This window comes from Bufo gargarizans, chromosome 5, assembly GCF_014858855.1.
Source record: "Bufo gargarizans isolate SCDJY-AF-19 chromosome 5, ASM1485885v1, whole genome shotgun sequence".
Lineage (NCBI taxonomy): Eukaryota > Metazoa > Chordata > Amphibia > Anura > Bufonidae > Bufo > Bufo gargarizans.
This window is the reverse complement of record NC_058084.1, coordinates 241,307,047-241,328,291: the sequence shown is the minus strand read 5'-3', so window position 1 is coordinate 241,328,291 and position 21,245 is coordinate 241,307,047. Positions and strand designations below refer to the sequence as shown.

The following is a 21,245-nucleotide window of genomic DNA, read 5'->3' as shown; positions in this document are numbered from 1 at the left end:
GTACATCGGCCTGCCCAGCAAAGCAAACGACTGAAGCGCATGTGTTAAATTAATATGGTGCAGAAACCACCCAATTCAGATCCAGAAAACAGATTTTACGGTTTCAGAAATGTCTAACCAATCTGAGGTGTGACTATACGGTTAGATAAATCGTGCTTGTGAAGTTCCTTTAAGTGTGATTTATGTGAGCGCGACAGATGTTAGAGAGGACCTGTCACCACGAAATGCGGTGCAATCTGTAGGCAGCACGCTGCAGATTTAGGGCTCATGCACAGAAACGTATTTCTATCCATTCCATTTTTTTATTGGTCCATATGCGGAACCATTCATTTCAAAGGGTCCGCAAAAAAACTAAAATTGCTCTGTGTGCATTCCTTTTCCGTATGTCTGCATGTCCGTTCCTCAAAAGAATAGAACATGTCCTATTGTCTGTTTTGCGGACAAGGACAGGCATTGTTTCAATGGATCTGCAAAAAAAAAACGGATCCACAAAATACTTACAGTTGTGTGCATGCACCCTTAGTTGCAGAAATGTCCGCTACTGAAACTCTGTTCCATCCATTTGACTAGGGTGACAAGCACCTGGACTTCTGCAAGACCTGTTCAGGGCGAATGGAACTGAAAGGACCCTTTATAGAGATGCTGAGCAGACTGATGTGTACTTCTGTGGAAAACGTCTCAGAAAAGCTTTATATGTTTAAATGTCTGCTCTTTGTGAGTTCAGTTGTACATGGGGCGGATGACTGACTGCTTTCTCTATGTATATGCTTAGTCAGGGAATGCTATAAATCATTTTATTTTATTTTTTTCTTCGAATTTTACATTTATTTTTGCTCATTTAATCAGACTCTACTAAAGGAGGATGGATGAAGCCGCGGGAGATCTAAAACAAGCCCTTCCAAATGTAGTTGATTCTCTTCAAGTACATGTAGAAGTACATCAAAAATCAAACAGGTTTGTACTGTTAGGGGTATGTATTGGATCACAAGTAGTGATGAGCGGACCACTGTATGTTAGAACAGTGTTTCCCAACCAGTGTGCCTCCAGCTGTTGCAAAACTACAACTCCCAGCATGCCCGCACAACCAAAGACTGTCCAGGCATGCTGGGAGTTGTAGTTTTGCAACAGCTGGAGGCACACTGGTTGGGAAACACTGTGTTAGAATACCGAACCCCATTGAATTCAATGGGGATCCGAACTTTGGGGCTGAAAAATTGCTGTAAAAAAGTCATAGAAAGGGCTAGAGGGCTGCAAAAGGATCCAAAATGGTGGTAAGATCAGTACAATTGCCATGCAAACAAATGTGGATAAGAAAATGGCTTAACCCTTTCAGGCCCGGAGATTTTTATTTTTTATTTTTTTGTGCTCCCTGCCTTCCCAGAGCCATAACTTTTTTATTTGTCTGTTCACATAGCCATATGAGGGCTTGTTTTTGCAGGACAGGTTGTACTTTCCAATGCCACCATTTAGTATTGCATATGATGTAGTGGGAAGCAGGAAAGAAAATCCAAATGGGGTGAAATTGCAAAAAAAAACAATTCCACCACAGTTTTACGGATTTTTTTATTTACAACGTTCTATGTGTAATAAAACTGACCAGTTACTTTTATTCTACAGGTCAGTACGAATCCAGCAATACCTTTTTTATATGTATAGTTTTATCTTGCGTTTTGATAGTGCTAAAAAAAAATAGAAAGTGGGGAAAAAATGCTTTTATTTTTTAATTTCTTTTGTCTCCGTATTTGGACCCCTATAACTTTTTTGTAATTATGTATATGGAGCTGTATGGGGGCTAATTTTTTGTGGGGAGACCTGAACTTTTCATTGATACCATTCTGGGGTGTGTATGACTTTTTTTGATCACTTTTTATTTACCTTTGTAGAAAATTAAGCGACTAAAAACCAGCAACTCCATTTGGACACTTTTTTCCGTTTTGCTGTTTTTCCCGTATGGGGAATATATTTGTATACTATGGGCGTTTTCGCACATCGTTTTTTTTTTTTTTTTTTTATTCTTTTTATTTTTATTTTTTATGCCAATGTCCGGGTTTGGGTACCTGAACACTGTAATATTTGGTACGAGCCCGAACAGTGCAGTCTTGGTTTGCTTATCCGTAATCACAAGTTCAGTTTTCATTGACTGTAAATGTTCTGATCATCAGGTTGGTCAATCTAGTAGATCACTGTGGGGTATGGGAAAATCACAATATTTGAGAGTGGTTTGCCTTTTGTTTTAAAGGGAACCTATCTGCACAGTTTGCTGTATTTAAAGGGATTGGCCAGTTTCCAATATTTCCCATCCTCAGTATAAGTCATTAATATCAGATTGGCAGGGTGCCAACTCCTGGCACCCCCGCCAATCAGCTGTTTAAAGAGAATGCAGTGCTACTGCAAGTGCTGTGTTCTCCCCGCTGCTCGCGGTTGACATCACTGTGGTGAGCGGTGTAACTGCAGCTCCTCCTTTTTCACTTAAATAGGAAGGAGCAGTTACTCTCTCTTCTGCTGCTTCCTATTGAAGTGAATGGGGGCGGCGGAGTTGCAGTGTCGTCAGTGAGCAGGTAAACAGAGCAGAGAAGGCAGCACTCCTACGAGCACTGCCTTCTCTTCAAACAGCTGATTGGTGGGGGTGTCGGGAGTCGGACCCTCGCCCATCTAATAATAAAGGTGTTGTCTCACTTCAGCAATCCAGCAGCGGTAGCCGTGCTTACACACTACAGGAAAAGGCGACTGTCTGTGTGATCCCAGCCAACAGAGAGGCTGGTGCTTTTTCCTATATTCTGCGAGCACAACCACCACTGCTGGATTGCACATAGGCTGTAACCATGGAATCGAGCAGTGTATAATGTGAATCAATATGGATAATAATAATAATACATTAGTACAGGGGTGGCCAACCTGTGGCTCTTGAGCCACATGCGGCTCTTTGCTTCTTCAAGTGAGGCTCTAGCTGTGGAGCCAGGAAGCAGTCAGACGGCTCACTCTCCACCCTATGCTCAGATCTCTTTTCCTGATCGGGCAGTGTTACTACTTTGCAGCTCCAGCTCACTCTCCACTACGTCTTCATGCACACAGTGTGAGAATGTAGTACGTGGAGACACGCACTATGACTTGACGTTGTGCTCATCAGGTCACAGTGGAGAGTGTGTCAGACCTGCAGAGTAGCAGGTGCCCGAGCAGGAGCCCAGTGGCTGATCAGGAGAGGGAAGATATTTTTTTTAACTGATAGAACTGAGCATGGGAGGTTATGATCTGAGCATGGGGGGGATCCTTATCTGAGAAATGGGGGTCTGATCTGAGCATGGGGTAGATCTGAGCATGGGGAGCTTGTTTGAGCATGGGTTGGTCATGTCTTAGCATGGGGGAGGGGGGGGCGGTCAGATCTGAGAAGAGGGGAGATCTGAGCACTGAGGGTCTGACACTGGGAGTCTGATTTGTGTTGTCAGATCCGAGCATTGGGGGTCTGATTTAGAGGCCTGATGAGGTTTGGGGATCTTATTGTAGGTCAAATGAGGATTGGGGATCTGATTTAGGAGTCTGATCTGAGGTCTTATGAAAAATATATTTTTTCTTTTTTTCTCTGCTAATAAAAAATAAGAAAAAAAGTTTTAGCAGACCTCAGATCAGATGAAAAATATTTTTTTATCTTATTTTTCTTAAAACCTAGGTGCATCTTGTAGGGCGAAAAAATACGGTGACTCGTGTGTAAATGTATAGCTTGTGGCTCCTGGTAGTCATGCGTTTAGTTTTTTTGGGCTCTTTGTGTCTGTAAGGTTGGCCACCACTGCATTAGTAAGTGGCTTGTATTAACTTTTACATGATAAATGCCTTTTGCTGAAGTGAGACAATCGCTTTAATCACCTATCCTGAGGATAGGTCATAAATATAGGAAACCGGCCAACCCTTTTAAAGGGCTTGTTCGCTTTTTACTATTGATGACCTTTCCTCAGGATAGGTAATTAATATCAGATTGGTTGGGGTCCAACGCCAATCAGCTGTTTGAAGAGAAAGCAGCACTGCGTTGTCAGCTCTGATTATCTTCACTCCTCAGTAATTGCAGTGAATTCTACTGAGCGGTCCCATAGAAGTGAATGAGGACATCATACTTCTAATTATACATGCTCACCACTACAATTGCTCCAGCGAGCAGGTAAACGGAGCAGAGAAGGCAGCTCTGATGCGAGCACTGCCTTCTCTTCAAACTCCTGATAGGGGTGTGCCAGGAGTCCAACCCCCACTGTTCTGATATTGATGACCTATCCTGAGGATAGGTTATCAATAGTAAAAAGCAGACAACCCCTTTAATTTTTGTAGCACCATTTTAGGGAACATATAACTTATCAATAAACTTTTATTTACTTTTTTGAGGTCTTAATGGGGAAAAAAAAGTTCCGCCATTATCTGTTTCACTTTAAATTTGCAAACTTCACTGTGCAGCGTAACTTGTTAGTTTTATTCTACAGGGTCAGTAAAGTTACTGCAATACTAAATTGCAAAAATAATAGTTTTTTTTAAAATATATTGCAACATTACAATAGCCATAACATTTATTTTTCTGTAAGGCCCTTTTCACACAAGCGAGTTTTCCTGTACGGGTGCAATGTGTGAATTGAAAGCATTGCACCTGCACTGAATTCTAACCAATTCATTTCTAGGAGTCTGTGTACATGAGTGTTGTTTTTCATGCGTCATCTCTGCATTATGTGAAAATGGCAACATGTTCTATATGCTGCATTTGTCACACCCCTGGTCCTATAGAAGTGAATTGAGCTTCTGTGAAAAATGCATTGCACCCAGATGCAAGTTTTTCACTGATGGTAGGAGATATAGATGATTGTTCTTCAGTTATTTTATTTCCATTTCATCCACCATGACGGCCCACATTGAGATTGACCCTTGACCTCTGGCAGGAACACAGAGAGAGTTTAAGAACCCCCCACCCCTCCACCTCCTCAGTGCTTTCCTGCCCCTACACGGGCCAACATGTGGAGAGGATCCTCCTTAAGGAGGATAACAACGTTATTTCTTTGCAGGTTCTCCAGCTGGCCTCCCGCGGAATGGGCTAAGGCTGGCCAGCTTGGAGCATCAAGGACCCTTGTTTTGGCCTATGCCGAGGCCTGCGGTCCTCCCCATACCTCTTGCACTTCCTTCCCTCCTTGGGGAAGCAGTCGAGGGTGCCGGCTTCACTGGCGCACGCTGCGCTCGGCGTCCCTTCCTTCTGGAGGCGGGCCGAGCGCTTGTGACCAGCAGGGGGAGCGGGTGCGGCGCATGGAGCGCTTCAGGAGGCAGGCCGGGAGTCGCACGTATCCTCTAATAGGCTGGTGCGGCGCCGGCTCTTGCTGTCACCAGGGCGCAGCTAGATGACGTCAGACGCCGGGATCTTTAAAAAAAGAAATAGACCGCGGTTCTCTCCGGCCCCTCGCCTGCTGCACCGCGATGTCTGACACACCTGCTCCCCGCCAGGAAGGCCCTGATCCTACTGCCGCCAGTACCGTGAGTCCCCTTCTGGGGGGGTGTATTTTTTTCAGATTCTTGTCTTGAAATACTAATTGTGGCATATCTGGTTGCTTCCTCACTCCAGGGCAGCAAGGAATCAAAATCTAAGCTCTTAAAATGCTACGCTTGTTCTAAGCGTCTCCCTGAGAACTACAAAAAAAGGTTGTGCAAATCTTGCACAACGGAAATATGGAAGGAAGAACAACCAGATATTCTCTCTGAGATTAAGTCCTTTATTGCGGACAAAATTAAGTCTTCTTTAGCCACCTTGTCTGCCCCTGCTAGTACCCCCAACCCCTCTAAGATACGCAAATTGTCCGCTATCTCCTCTTCTGATGGTGAAGACGTTGAAGTGGCCTCCGCCTCATCCAGACAGTTTCCTAATGAGGAACCCTTGTCTGACGGGGAAATTCTGGACGAGGATAAAAAATATTTTTTCTCCGCTGTCGAAATGGAGGAGCTGCTGAGAGCGGTCAGATCCACAATGGGAATCGAAGATACCCCTAAACCCCGTACGGTAAAGGATGAAATGTTTGGGGGTCTTAGATCTAAATCTTCTATAGTTTTTCCCATCAATGAGAATATTAAAGAGATGATAATGGAGGAGTGGTCAGACCCGGAGAAAAGATTAGGCGTTCCCAAAGAATTCAGAAACAGACTCTGCTTTGACCCGGCTGAAAGCAAACTATACAATCGGACCCCTAAAGTCGATTTACAGGTGGCCTAGGTAGTAAAGAAGACCGCCCTACCTTTTGAAGACTCCTCACAGTTGGGCGATCCTTTGGATAGAAAGGCAGATGGGCTCCTAAAAAAAATCTAGGGAATCAGCTATGTTCGGGGTCAAAACTAACATTGCTGCTACCTCCGTTGCCAGAGCGATGTATATATGGCTAGGAGAGTTGGACGAACATCTAAAGAATAAGACTCCAAGAGAAGAGATCAGGGATTCGCTGCCTCTTCTCCGCTCCGCCACAGCATTTTTGGCCGATGCTTCAGCAGAGTCCATTCGTTTCTCAGCCAAAGATGCTGCCCTTTCTAACGCATGGGTGTTATGGATGAAGGCCTGGTCTGGGGACAAGGCATCCAAGGCGAAACTTTGTTCTATCCCCTTTTCGGGGGAATTTGTCTTCGGTCCCACTCTGGATAAGATCCTAGAGGGGGCAGCAGACAAGAAGGGTTTCCCAGAGGACAAAGAATAAAAAAAGAAGCCCTTTCGTCAATTCCAGCCTCAGCAGAGATCCTACAGGGGGAAAGGGAAAACCGGCCGATGGAGCTATCCAAAAGGGGGGAGAGGAAGAGGCTTCATCCTCAATCCCCAGAACAGACAAAGTAAACAGCAGTGACACCAGAGTGGGGGGGGGGGGGGGCGACTGATGGGTTTTCTATCTTCCTGGAAACGGGTAACCTCAAATCCCTGGGTTCTAAATGTAATCTCTCAGGGCTACAAGATAGAATTCACATCAGTCCCCCCAAGAAGATTCTGCATCTCACCCCAGCGCAAATCAGAACTTCTGAAAATTTGGCAGGGCGTCCAGGACCTCTTAGATCTAGGGGTGATTCAAAAGGTCCCTATCCCAGAGGAAAGGAGAGGGTTTTATTCCAGCCTCTTTTTAGTAAAAAAACCAGACCAATCCTTTCGCACTATAATAAACCTAAAACCCCTAAACATGTCTATTCTATACAGGAGGTTCAGGATGGAAACCATCCCATCCACAATCCCTCTGATCCAGAAAGGGGCGTTCATGTCGTCAATCGATCTAAAGGACACTTACTACTATGTCCCTATTCATCATCTCTCCCAGAAATATCTAAGATTCGCTCTAAGGGGTCCGGACAGATCGATCCATCACTTTCAATATATGGCTCTTCCCTTCGGTATCTCCTCGGCTCCCAGGGTCTTCACAAAAGTCGTAGTAGAGATGGTGGCCTACCTTCGTCAGGAAGGAGTTACAATCATCCCATATCTCGACGACTTCTTAATTCTGGGCAAGACAGAATCCGAAAACCTTCTGGCAACCCAAAGATTCTCGGAATTCTTAAAAAATCTCGGCTGGATCATAAATCTAAAAAAAATCCACCCTAATCCCATCCAGGAGAATAAAATTCCTGGGTGTGGAACTGGACTCATCCCTGTTGAAAACCTTCCTCCCTCAGGACAAGGCTTCTGCGCTGACAGAAAAGATCAGAGCGTTCTAGAGGACTTGCAGTTGCTCCATCCGAAAGGCCATGAGTCTCCTGGGAAGCCTAACAGCCTGCATTCCCTCGGTTGCATGGTGCCAAAGCCACGCAAGGGTGCTCCAGAGTTGGATTTTAAGTATCTGGGACGGGAAGCAAGTAAGTCTAGACAGGTCTTTCCTGATTCCGCAGGCCGTAAAAACAGATCTAGATTGGTGGAAAGAAAAAAGAAGACTGCTCGGAGCCCTACAGTGGCAGAACCATCCGGCCGTTCAGGTAATCACGGACGCAAGCCTCGGAGGCTGGGGAGCAAAGATAGGAGATCATCTTCTGCAGGGTACCTGGGCAGCCGAGATAAGTCAGATCCTCAAACTACAGAGGGCTGTACGCGGTCCTGGAGGCGTTGTTAAAAGGAGAGAGTCTCTTAAAAGGACGACGCCTAAGAATAATGTCCGACAATACCACAACGGTGGCTTATCTGCGACACCAAGGAGGGACAAGGTCACGGCCTCTGGGTGGGATAGCAAGAAGAATCTTCTCCTGGGCAGAACAGAACGTTTTATCTCTCTCCGCCATCCACCTAAGGGGCTGCGAAAACACGATAGCAGACTTCCTGAGCAGAGAGACAATAGATCCAGGAGAATGATCTGTGAACAGGAATATCTTCCAGAAGATCTCAGAAAGATGGGGCCGTCCGGAGGTAGACTTATTTGCCTCCAGGAAAAATTTGCAGGTGGAATGCTTCTGCTCCCTGAACCTAGAGGACAGACCCTGGGCAATCGATGCCCTGTCAATACATTGGAATTGGAAGCTGGCCTACGCCTTTCCCCCAATACCTCTTCTACCCTGGGTTATCCAGAAGCTCCTAGGGGAACCAACTACTCTTATCCTAATAGCCCGTCTATGGCCAAAGAGGAGTTGGTTCTCCACTCTAAAACAGCTATCGCTGGAAGATCCGTGGGAGATCCCTTTCCAGAGGGACATTCTAGTCCAGGGCCCTCTTCTTCATCCAGACCCTGGGATATTCAAGCTGTCAGCCTGGATCCTGAGAGCGAGACGTTGAGAAGCAGGGGTCTTTCGGAAAAGGTGATACCCTAAGGGCTAGTAGGAAAAAGGTGACTTCCTCCATCTACCTAAAGATCTGGAAGAGATACTGTTCTTGGTTAGGAGTTGAGCGTCCAGACACCTCCTCTCCTCCCATCAATAGGATCTTGGACTTTCTACAGTGCGGCTTGGAATTAGGCCTAAGACCTAGTACTCTTAAAGTCCAAGTTTCTGCTCTCAGCTCTTTCTACGACTGCAGCCTAGCTAATCACAGATGGATCAGGAGGTTCTTTAGAGCCGTTTCAAGATTGAGACCCTCTCTGAGATCCAGAGCTCCTACTTGGGACCTTAACATCGTCCTAGAGGGCCTAACAAAACCTCCCTTTGTACCATTGTCAGAAATCTCTTTAAAGCACCTTTCCCTGAAGACGGCCTTTCTGATTGCAATCACCTCAGCCAGATGTATTGGAGAGATCCAGGCCCTTTCTTGTAGAGAACCCTACTTCCAGATCAGCAAAGATCACATCCGTCTAACTCTCGATCCAGGTTTTCTCCCTAAAGTAGTCTCCTCTTTTCATCGAGAACAGGAGATCTTCCTACCCTCTATCCCTAAATCTGAGTATTCAGGGTCTAGTGATAATTTACATCTCCTAGATGTCAGGGATACAGTTATCCATTACCTGGATTCTACCAAAGATTTTAGGATTGATAACAATCGCCTTATTCAGTTTTCTGGGAAAAATAAGGGAAAGAAACTAGCTAGGTCTTCCATAGCCAGATGGATCAAATCCACAATTGAATGCTGTTACAGGATTCAGAACAAGCCCAGTCCTGATAATGTTAAGGCCCACTCTACTAGGGCCACTGCCTCCTCTTGGGCTGAGAAAGGAGGAGTCTCGCTGGACCAGATCTGTAAAGTCGCAACCTGGTCAAGCGCTAATACCTTTGTAAAACATTATCATCTTAATCTTCCGGATTCGAATCAAGCTCTTTTCGGCCGGAGGGTTTTACAGGCGATATCCCCACCCTCTTAGTTATCTGATATATCTCAATGTGCGCCGTCATGGTGGATGAAATGGAAAAACCGCAATTAGACTTACCGGTAATTCCGTTTCCTTGAATCCACCATGACGGCCCATACTATTCCCCCCCCCCCCCCCCCCAAAAAAAGTTTTCCAAAAAAAATAATATATAAAAATATATATATTTGTGTGTATGTATGTATATATATGTGTGTGTGTGTATATATATATATATATTTCAATATCCAATATCCTTTTACTTTTGTTCCACCTTTCGGGTAATTGTAAAGCACTGAGGAGGTGGAGGGTTCTTAAACTCTGTGTTCCTGCCCCTACTGAGGTCAAGGGTCAATCTCAATGTGGGCCGTCATGGTGGATTCAAGGAAACGGAATTACCGGTAAGTCTAATTGCGTTTTTTTTTTTTTTTTTTTTTTAACGCATCAAAACTGAATGGGCCAGATTTATCATTAGCTCAGGTCAGAATAATGGAGTGAAAAAGTCGCCAGTTTTCTGAAAGTGGGCGTGTTTTCTTATGTAAATTAATCTCTAGACAACAGATTTACTATTGGGACTATTTAAAAAGTCACTAAAAAGTTGCAATTTCATGGAGGACCATGCTTATCTTATGAGACTTTTTTATTAGAACATGCGACTTTTTCATAAAGATGTGCGACTTTTGTAAAGCTGCTTACTGACTGATAAACTGCTGCCGTCAAACCACATTTATTACAGTCTTAAAGGGCCGATCATAAATCTGACTTGGCTAAAACTGACTTTAGCCATATGTGAAAGTGGAGTGGAGCTGATAAATCTGGCCCAATCTATATTGTTCTTGTGAAAGAGGCCTAATTTATTTTCTTGTGGGATTAGATGTAGTTTTCATTGGTACCATTTTCAAGGTACATGGGACTTATATTCAACTTGCTATTCACCTGCCGCCCCCCCCCCCCCCCCCCCAGCAATTGCAGACAGGAATAAGCAGTTCATGGGGGTGCCGGCCAGGTGTATTGTGGATCTGCAATACACTACTGATGTGTGAATGGACCCTAAAGATGGTGCCCGCTCCGGAGCGAGCACCATAGCCGTCAGATGCCTGCAGTATATATTCATACTGGATTTTTTTTTCACCTCATATGGAATTTTTTTCCAGCTTCCCATTACATTGTATCCAATATTAAATGGTGCCATTAGAAATATTAACTTTGTGAACCAAAAAAAATAAAGTTATAGATCTGTCTGAGAAGACTGGGAGTAAAAAAAACGGGAACTCCAAAACAAAAAAATTTGCCAGGAATGCAAAGGTTAATGTGATTGTACTTATGCTATGTTTATCGTGGTTGGCAAATAATCAATTTCTTGGCTTATGTGACTATTAATATACCAGTTTTATGTATTCATGCTTCAGCACAGCAAAAACAGAAGATGTCACGGTTCATGTCATGCAGTTATTAAAAAGACACAACGTTGTATTTGGCGATTACACCTGGACGGAATTTGATGACTCCTTTTTAGTGCAAAATGTGAACTCTGTGGCTGTTGTAGATACAGAGCTTAAGCTAAAGGACAGAAAGGTAAGAAATTGTTCTCTTCTCAATAAAACGCCATTTAGGATCTGAGAGGTCCTGATTCTGTTGATGTACCAATTACCTTAACTCACGTTTCAGTTGCAGAGCTGAGGTTGTCGTCCATTCTGTGCACAGTATAGGAAGGAAGTTCTCAATCAATGTGATAAGACAATGGAATTAGGGTCTCTGTCACTACTTTATACTGTCTTCTGATCAGGCAGCTTTAACCTGGTGGCAGACTCCAGCTAAAAGTACATCCCGTATATGTAAAACTGCTCAGAATGCTGGGAGAAAAAACAAAAAAAAGCATACTTCATGGATCCCCCATCACTCTGTCCAGCACTGAGGAATTGTAATTGGCTGCAGTAGTAACATGGCCCTGTGCTGACACACATTTACTGGACAAGGAAGTAGGGGAGCGTTCATTGGTCAAAAAGTATAGGTTTATTTTTCACAGCATTCTGAACAGTTTTACATATATTTTCTGCCTGGTAAACCCTATTAATTAAACTAAGCAATACAAGGATGATTTCCCCAGCTGTCTTTATGACAGCGCATCCTGTGATGGACTTTCCTCTGATAGGACAGGAAGAACACAGAGGTTTAACCCTTTCAGGCCCGGAGTTTGTTTGTTTTTTTGCGCTCCCTGCCTTCCCAGAGCCATAACTTTTTTTTTATTTGTCTGTTTACATAGCCATACGAGGGCTTGTTTTTTTGGGGACAAGTTGTACTTTCCAACACCACCATTTACTATTGCATATGATGTAGTGGAAATGGGGGGGGGGGGGGGGGGAATTCCAAATGAGGTGACATTGCAAAAAAAAAATAAAGCAATTCCACCACAATTTTGCAGGTTTTTTATTTGCGACATTCGATGTGTGATTAAATCTTGCGTTTTGATAGTGATAAAAAAAAATTAAAAGTGGGAATTTTTTTTTTTTTTTTTTTTTTGTCGCCATATTTTGACCCCAATAACTTTTTGTAATTATGTGTATGGAGCTGTATGGGGGCTCATTTTTTGCAGGGCGATCTGAAATTTTCATTCATGCCATTCTGGGGTGTATGTGACTTTTTTTTTTTTTATCACTTTTTATTACATTTTCAACTTTTATTTATTTAAACTATGTTTATTTTTTTTGTTTTTTTAAACTTTTTTTTTTTACACTTCTTTATAGTTCCCCATAGGGAACTAGAACAATTAATTATCTGATTGCTATTAACATAGACTCTATGCATTTGCATTGGAATCTATAATGATTTTGCTACTTTGCTATGGAGCCCTATTACAGGCAAGGGCTCCATAGGAAATACTATGCAGCAACCTCCTGTCATTCATAAAGACAGGGGCTGCTGCACACAGGCTCTGGCTCCTCAGAGCGCCACATGGGGGAGCCGGAGCACCACCTAAAGTGCGCACATTCGGTTTCAGCGTGCTCAGATGCTGTGGTCAGGATTGACCACGGCATCTGAGGGGTCAAATGTCCGCGATCGGCATTACTGCTAAAAGAAGCAGGCAGCCACCCGTGGCTATGGTGGCAGGAGCGGGCACCGTCTTTAAACACCCACCCAGCGCCATACGGCTGGGCATGAAGGGGTTAAATTCCCTCCCCTTCCGTCCATCACCATTGTTTTTCATGTCCTGCCAGAGGAAGGAAGTTCAGAGAGGTGCCGGGAGACGCTATGGGTTTTCTGTCAGAATCTTTTTTTCACTTTGTAATTTTAATTTTAATTTTTTTTATTGCAAATTTTCACTTTATTTACCAATATCCAGGCTGGGGGTCAGATCCATGGTCTTGCTCTCCCTCCCTCTGTCAAAAGCCTGTGCCCGGGACCCATTTAGGGGGGTCCCCGGTGAAGCTTCCTGTTGCGGCGGCCCAGGCGGGTTAAATGCACAGAGGTATGGGTGGCCGGAACAATGCTATGTCTCGATTTCCCCCCGGGTGGTGACGTCAGACGCTGGGGGCTTGGCCGAACGTACTGACGTTGTGTCCCGGCCCCAAGCACAGGTGGCATGGGGATAAAGCGCAGGGCCTGGGGAAAGATGGTGTCCCACAAAAAATACCCTGCTTCCAGAGTGGAGCAGCAGCAGCTAAGACAACGTGGGTGGGACTACCACCATGAGCACCCCTACCGCGGCGGGCTCAGGACAGGAGCCCGCCACCGTACAGGGAACAGTGAGTAGCCTGACTTCAAGCCCCTCTTGTGCTGTGATACCCTACTGTGGCTGTACTTTTTAGGGAGAAAAGAAGTCCTCCTCTAAGCTTAAATCTAGAAAATGTGAGAGATGTTCTAAACGTTTACCTTCATCTGGGTTCAAGCCCCAAGGAATATACAGCTAAAGTCGTTAAAGGGTAATCTTCTAGTTTCTTGGAAGATATAAGGCTTCTGGTAAAAAGTGCAGTCCGATCTATCTTCAGCCTCTGCCGGTATATAGAGAAACCTCAACCATGGATAGTGACTCTGATTTTGTATACCTGGATCAGTCTGATCCTGAGATCTCAAAACCGTTTGACTCAGATGAAGATGAGGAGTATAAAAGATTTTTTTTTATTTAATCCAGATGATATTGAAAAACTTATCAAAGCAATTAGAGCAACTATTCAAATGGAAATTCCTAGAAAACCTAAATCTGTATAGGAAGAAATTTTTGGGGGGCTGGGGGAGAGACCCAGATCAGTATTCCCAGTGCCTGATGAGGTGCAAAAATTAAGACCGAATGGCAGAAACCAGAAAAGGGTTCCTTTTATCCCCTGGGGGATTAAAAGACGCTACCCATTTGACGAGGAGGATTGTGCAGATTGGGGAACCATCCCTAAGGTGGATGCACCTGTGGCTAAAGTAGCAAAGTGCACACTACTGCCCTTTGGAGATGTGGCCCAACTAAAAAGACCCATGAACAGAAAAGCGGAAAGTCTCCTAAAAAGAACCTGGGAGGCCACGGCAACATTATTAAAACCTGGGGTAGCTGCGACATCAATATCTCGCACCTTAAAAGTTTGGCTGAAGCAGTTGGAGCTCCATCTAGTAAATAAGACCCTGAGAGATCAAATATTAGGTAGTCTTCCGCGACTAGTTTTTTTTTAGCAGATGCCTCTGTAGAATTTGTAAGTCTTTCTGCTCACACTGCAGTACTGTCCAACGCTATTTGGCGGGTACTGTGGTTAAAAGCATGATCCGGTGACATGACATCTAAAAATAAATTTTTGTTTCTCTACCCTTTCATGGTCAATATGTGTTTTGCCCAGACCATGACAAGATCGTAGAAAATGCCTCGGACAGATCCCTCATTTTTTTTCATGGCAAACAATATCAGCGTGATGACAAACGGGGGAAAGGCAAGACTGGAAGGTGGAGTTGTAAAGAGAGGAAGGGGCCAAAGTTTCCTCTTTAATCTCAACAAGGGGGAATCTTCTGCCCAAAAACAATGACTCGATCCAAGTTGGGGGGGGGGGGGCACGCGCGCGCGACTTGGCTCCTTCATAGACCTCTGAGAGCAAGTAATATCAAATCCTTTGGTAACCAGTGTAATAAAATAAGGGTACCAAATAGAACTACAGTCTCCTCTCCCTCAAAAGTTTATAAAAACTCTTCTTCCTCCGGATCAACAATCCTACCTAACTTCAAACGTTTCAGAGCTTGGAAAACAAATGGGAAATTCGGAACTATAATAAATCTAAAATGGCCATTCTAGATCTAAGAGACGCCTACTACCACATTTCCAATTCATCCCGGCTCCAGGCATCTCCTAAGATTTGCAGTTCTACCTGCTTAAAAGATGCAAGATCTCAAAGACAAGATACTGCTGCACAATCAGAGAGAGCTTGAAAATCTTGGGAACCCTGTCCTCATGTATACCGGCAGTAGCCTGGGCCCACTTTCATATGAGACCCCTTCAGCAATTTGTTCTCAGGAGTTGGAACAGATCTCAAACGACTCTAGAACAGACAATTGTTGTAACCAGGGAACTAAAGAACTCTCTGGATTGGTGGCGTAGGGACAAGAACTTGGAAAACTGAATATCCTGGGAACAGAAGTCAGCCATTTCCCTGACAACAGATGCAAGCGCTGGGGAGCTCACATAGACCAGGAAATATTCCAGGGAGTCTGGACCAACACCATGAAACGTCTCTCATCCAATTAGAAAAAGCTAAGAGCAATATTGGAAGCCTAGTAGCAGCAGCATTCATTTAGAATCAAGGGGGGGTGGGCGGTGGGGCGGCAAGACACAATCACTTACAAAAGTTAGTGTACCAGATTTTCAAGTGGGCAGAGAGAAATGTATTATCCCTCTCAGCCATACACCTAAAGTGATTACTGAATTCAAGGACAGATTTTCTGAGCAGGCAGAGTCTCGATCCGGGCGAATGGTCCCTCTCTCAGGAAGCCTTTCAGAGGATCGAGGATTGATGGGGAAACCCCAACTCTGGTCTTATTTGCCTCAAAGAAAAATCACAAAGTGCCTTTTATTTTTTCACCTTCAATCCTAGGGATTGTCCCACAGCTGTGGATGCCTTTAGTCACCATTGTCTGTGAATCTCAATTATGCATTCCCTCCATTTCCACTTATTCCCAGATCCTAGTAGTGCCCTATTGGCCCAGGAGGGGCTGGTTCAGGTTCTGCGGTCCCTAAGCAAGAAAGATCCTATTATTCTACCCCAGAAGCAGAACCTGCTGACTAAAAGTCCAATCTGCCATCCACATCTCAAAATACTGAGATTGTCAGCGTGGATTCTGAGGAATCTATCTTACTCAGATTAGGCCTATCTGAAAAAGTAGTGAAAACCCTACTTCTTAGCAGTAAAACTAATACCTATAAGGCTTACTTAAAGAGGACCTTTCACTACTGTACAAACTAAAAACTAACTCTATCTGTGGGCAGAGCGGCGCCCAGGGGTCCCCCTGCACTTACTAGTATGCCTGGGCGCTGCTCCGTTCGCCTGATATAGGCTCCGGTGTCTGCGCTCCCTCTGACTGATTTTTTGTTGTTGTAGGAGGCGTGTCCCTTGCTGCAGTGCTGGCCAATCGCAGCGCACAGCTCATAGCCTGGCTATGAGCTGTGCGCTGCGATTGGTCAGGCGAACGGAGCGGCGCCCAGGCATACTAGTAAGTGCAGGGGGACCCCTGGGCGCCGCTCTGCCCACTGATCTAGTTAATTTTTAGTTTATACAGTATTGAAAGGTCCTCTTTAAAAGTATTGAAAAAGTTTGCTTCCTGAAGTGTAGATAAAGTCTCAGTCGTCTCCAGATATCCCTCTCATCCTGGAATTCCTGCAAGATGGACTAGACTTGGGTCTAGCACCAAATATCCTTAGAGTCCAGGTCTCAACCCTGGGGACCTTGCACAATACTTGTCTCAACGATGTACCCTGGATAGCTAGATTTTTAAAAGCAGCCGATAGCATTAAACCCATAATAAGAAATCTGGTAGCTCTGTGGAATTTGAATACAGTTCTATCAGCAATGTCCTATTGCCTGTTTAAACCATAAGATGGCTCACACTCAAAACCAGCTTTTCTCGCCCAGTTTCCTTGGGGGACACAGAAGACCTTGGTATAGCTTATCTCCATAGGAGGCGTGACACTAAGTGAAAACTGTTAAGCCCCTCCTCCACAGCTATACCCTCAGCCTGGAGAGAGAGACTGCCAGTTTTTGCTTAGTGTCCAAGGAGGCAAGACACTCCCTGCTACTGCAGGGCTGATTCTCCTTGTTTAAATTTTGATTTTTACTTTTTTCTTTTCTTTTTGTTCCAGATCATCAGGGACAACAGAGTCGCACTAGACCTCTCTGTTTCTCCCGGGGTCGAGCTGCGCCAGTGCCGGTCTCCCGCACTGCTGCCTCCCCCACAGAAGGCAAGGTGGACCAGGGCAGCCCAGCTCCCCTGTATCCCGCCAGCGCAAGGGTCGCCCGCACGCCAAGCCCCTCTTCCAGCGTCCTGCCACTACGGTGCCAGTAGCTGAAGGGGCGACCCTGCTGGAATGGACCGAGGGTGAAGACGGCTATGGTGAGAGATTGGCTTCTCCAGCCCTACGACCCCCCCCTTTCCACCACCACCACCACCCGGTCTCCTGCGGGCCTAACCCCCCCCCCCCATGGCCCATACTGTGCCTCTCTGAACAGCTTTCATAGCTGTGATGGTGAATGCCTTGCCTCTGATGGCAGAGGTCATGAGTTCGAATCCCTGGACAAACCTTAACCCTTCCACTGCTGGATCTAGGCTGGCCCCTGGGGTGCCGCAGGGCGGCAATCTGCTCCCTGCTCCCCCCCTCCCCCTCCTGGCCCCATAGGACATGCAGCTGCTGTCCCCCTTTATCTTTTGATGTCCCGCCGGTATATGATACTACGCGGGCACCCGATCTCGGGGTCCCCCCATCTCCTTACCGGAGCGTTGCTCAGGGCCTGGGGCCCGCTCCTGACAGACCTCGCCTCCGGCCGGCATGGACATTCTGGTGCGGCCGGGCGCCGCAATGACCTGCTGGGCCGCCATCGGGCCTGCGGGGCCGCAATTCCGGCACTCCATTTGGGCCCGACTCTTCCGGCCTGCGGGGTGGGCTCCCGCGGCCGGTTTAATGCGCCGCTCCGCCTCAGTCCCGGCGGTATATAATACTATGCGGCCCCGGTCGGCCGGGCGCCGCACAAATTTAGGCCCCGGCTTTACGGCCTACTAGGCCGCGAAATTCTGGCCTTTGTTGGAGGGGGCGGGTACTTCTCCAGGCGCGAATTCTTCCCGCCTGGGGCTTCCTCCGCCCCCAGTGGATCGCAGCGCCGGCCCCCAGGCCGGCTCCCTGTTAACCCTTTGGGTGCAGGCCGGCTCCCAATGGGCCTGTATGGTTGGCCACCCCTTTTTTCTCTTGCATCAAGAGAATCTGTGCCCCTATATGGTGGTTCCCCTTTAGCCTCAGAGAGGCTGTTTTAAATAAAAAAAAAAAAAAAAATATGAAATAATAATGAATAAACAGATGTCTAACAGATTCTTGTGGGCTGCGCAGGACGCTGCAGCCTCATCGCAGTAGTGCTGCCTGTCTGCATGCCCCCCTTCCATAGGCAGCATGGTTTCGCGCTCCCAGCCTGCGTCGCTGCCAGGTGCATTTCCCCTTTTAGGCGGTTTCTTGCCCTCTCCCGGGATGCAGCGCGGGCCAAGTGCATGCGGTCAGTTCTGTAGGCAGCATTCGTCACCCTCTCCAGGTATGGTGCCTGCCATGGGCATGACCCCCCCCCCTCCCAGGCGGGATACTGCACTCTCCCTGGCTGCGGGCTGGCCCTGTGTATGACCTTCTTAGGCGGATTGCTGCAGGTTCACCGGATACGGTGCTGGCCATGTGCACGACCCCCTTCCATAGGCGGAACGCTGCACTCTCACTGGATTCGCTGCCAGCCGTGTGCGTGACCCCCTTCCATAGGCGGAATACTGCACTCTCACCGGATACGGTGCTGGCCATGTGCACGTCCCCCTTCCATAGGCGGAACGCTGCACTCTCACTGGATTCGCTGCCAGCCGTGTGCGTGACCCCCTTCCATAGGCGGAATACTGCACTCTCACCGGATACGGTGCTGGCCATGTGCACGTCCCCCTTCCATAGGCGGAACGCAGCACTCTCACTGGATTCGCTGCCGGCCGTGTGCGTGACCAACTTCCATAGGCGGAATACTGCACCCTCACCGGATACAGTACTGGCCATGTGCACGTCCCCCTTCCATTGGCGGAACGCAGCACTCTCGCTGGATTCGCGGTTGACCATGTGCGTGACCCCCTTCCATTGGCGGAACGCTATACTCTCACTGGATTTGTTGCCGATCATGTGCATGTCCCCCTTTTATTAGGCGGAAATCTGCACTCTCACCGGATGCGGTGCTGGCCAGGTGCACGACACGCTTCCATAGGCGGAACGCTGCACTTTCACTGGATTCGCGGCTGGCCATAGGCATGACCCCCTTCCATAGGTGGTATGCTGCACTCTCATTGGATTCGCTGCCGGCCTTGGGCACGCCTCCTTCCCTCAGGCGGCATGCATACACTCCCTCTGTCTGTGGTTGTTCTCTCGCCGGTGCGTTGCTGGCCATGTGCATGAACCCCTTCCATGGCGGGGTGCTTGCACTCTCGCTGGATCCGCTGTCAGCCATGTGCATGGCCCCTCTTCCGTGGGCGGTGTACGCACTCTCACTGGATTCGCATTTGCTGCCGGCCATGGGCATGCCTCCCTTCCTCAGGCGACATACACACATTCTCACTGACTGTGTTTGTCTCTCGCCAGTACGTTGCTGGCTATGTGCATGACTCCCGTACATGGCAGGGTGCTCTCACTCTCCCTGGATGAGATGCTGGCCATGTGCATGACGCCCGCTGCACGTGCAAGCGGGCGTCATGTTTACACATCGCACCAGCGCCGTACATGGGTGGAACGCTTGCACTCCCATTGGATTCGGTGCTGGCCTTGTGTGTGACCACCCCTCATTCCATGGGCGGACCTTTGCACGCTCATGAGATTCACGGCTGTCCTTGTACGTGCTGTGCTGGACTTGTACATGTCCCCTTCATTGGCGGAGTGGTTGCACTCTCACAAAGTTCGGTGTTGGGGGAATTATTGCACGCTCTCTTAATGCTAGGATAACCCTGTGCATGTCCCCCTTTCACTAGGTGGACCTCCTGCGCTCCTGCAGGATTGTATGGTATGTCCTATGTCTCTGGAGTAGGTACGGCCTTAGGCGTCACCCCCTTTTGGGGTGGGCCTTTGCACTCTTGCCGACTGCAGTTTGCCAGGTACATTTCCCCTCTTTCGGGGCGGACTGCTTACGTTCCATCGCGTGCCATGCTAGGCTTATGCATAACTCCCTTTCAGGTTGCACTTTGCACTTCCATAGATGCTGGGGCACTCTGTGGCTGGCCCTCTTCTCTGAGTGACTTTTTTGCAGGGAGCGGCCGTTCTTGTGCGTTGTTTGGGCCGTTTATGCCTTCTCACTGCTTACGGGGCTGCTCGTACGTATGCTTCCCCTCCTTCCTGCGACATCCCTTTGTTCTCTTGGGTTACTTGCCGCAAGCCTTGCACTCGTCTCTACAGAGATCGTTCTGTCCACCTGACCCGGAGGGCTCTGTGCTCTCTACTGCACCGAGCTGGGTGGTACTCATTCATTTCGTTGGCCCTTCCTCCCGGGAAGTGTTCGTGGTTCCTAGATGCGTGCTGTTGTCTGCAGCGCCCCTCGGATTCTTCGTTGGCTCTGGCGGGACTATGGTTCCTTCGCCTATTACCATTTCCTCCTCTTCGGATGCAGTGTGGTATGAGTCCTTCCTCTTGGCGCCCTCTACGCTTCGGTCTGATCTGCTACCAGGTTCGGGCCACTCTTCTCGGGTAGATCACCCAACTTCTCTTGGATGCTCTATTACCCAGGTCCGGAGGACTTCCACCTTGGGTTCTTCAGGGTATTTGCCTTCTGCGAGGCGGTGAACCTGGCGTCTCAGTGTAGCAGGGTTCTGCTTTTGGGCTGTCCTATGACTTCCCTGCTGCCCACTCCTCCTTTCGGTTGGGGGGTGTGATGCCGGCCTCTGTCTCGACTACCTTGTCTCGCCGGCTCTGTTTGGCTCCCCGTTCGGTACAGATCACGCCGATGTGGCTTCTGCCCGGCCAGGCTTCAGAGGCTGTTCCTTCACTGTCCTCCCCTCTGGGGGGAGCATGGTTGTTCATGTGGATGGTTCCGGTGTTCCTTTGGTCTCGTACTGTCTCCCTTGTTCACACTGGCTGTATTAGCTGTGTGCCTCTTGCTGGGTCTACCGCGTTCTGTCCTCCCGCTGGGTGCAGATTGCGTTTTCCATTCTAGGCTGTGGTCCTGCTGTAGACTTACCTTCTTGGTAACTTGGGGGGACTGCCCTTCGGTCCAGATTGTCCTTCGATCTCCCACACCAGGACTGTAGATAGTCTTCCTGTGGTGGCTACATAAGCATGGACTTTAGCCTGTC

General features: G+C 47.4%; 1 protein-coding gene across 8 annotated transcripts in view; it reads left to right on the top strand.

Moving 5' to 3' along the window:
* TRIP13 (thyroid hormone receptor interactor 13) overlaps positions 1 to 21,245 on the top strand; it is a 173,176-nt gene that overhangs the window by 5,067 nt on the left and 146,864 nt on the right. For 4 of the 8 annotated variants that reach the window (XM_044294129.1, XM_044294128.1, XM_044294126.1 and 1 more), the window contains exons 2-3: positions 847 to 954; positions 11,120 to 11,306. In XM_044294129.1, the coding sequence (XP_044150064.1) occupies positions 863 to 954; positions 11,120 to 11,306 (279 nt within the window). In that variant the 5' untranslated portion in view covers positions 847 to 862. Of the gene's footprint in view, positions 1 to 487; positions 955 to 11,119; positions 11,307 to 21,245 lie in introns of those variants that run through there. The other 4 variants (XM_044294133.1, XM_044294134.1, XM_044294127.1 and 1 more) reach the window with 3 other exon arrangements.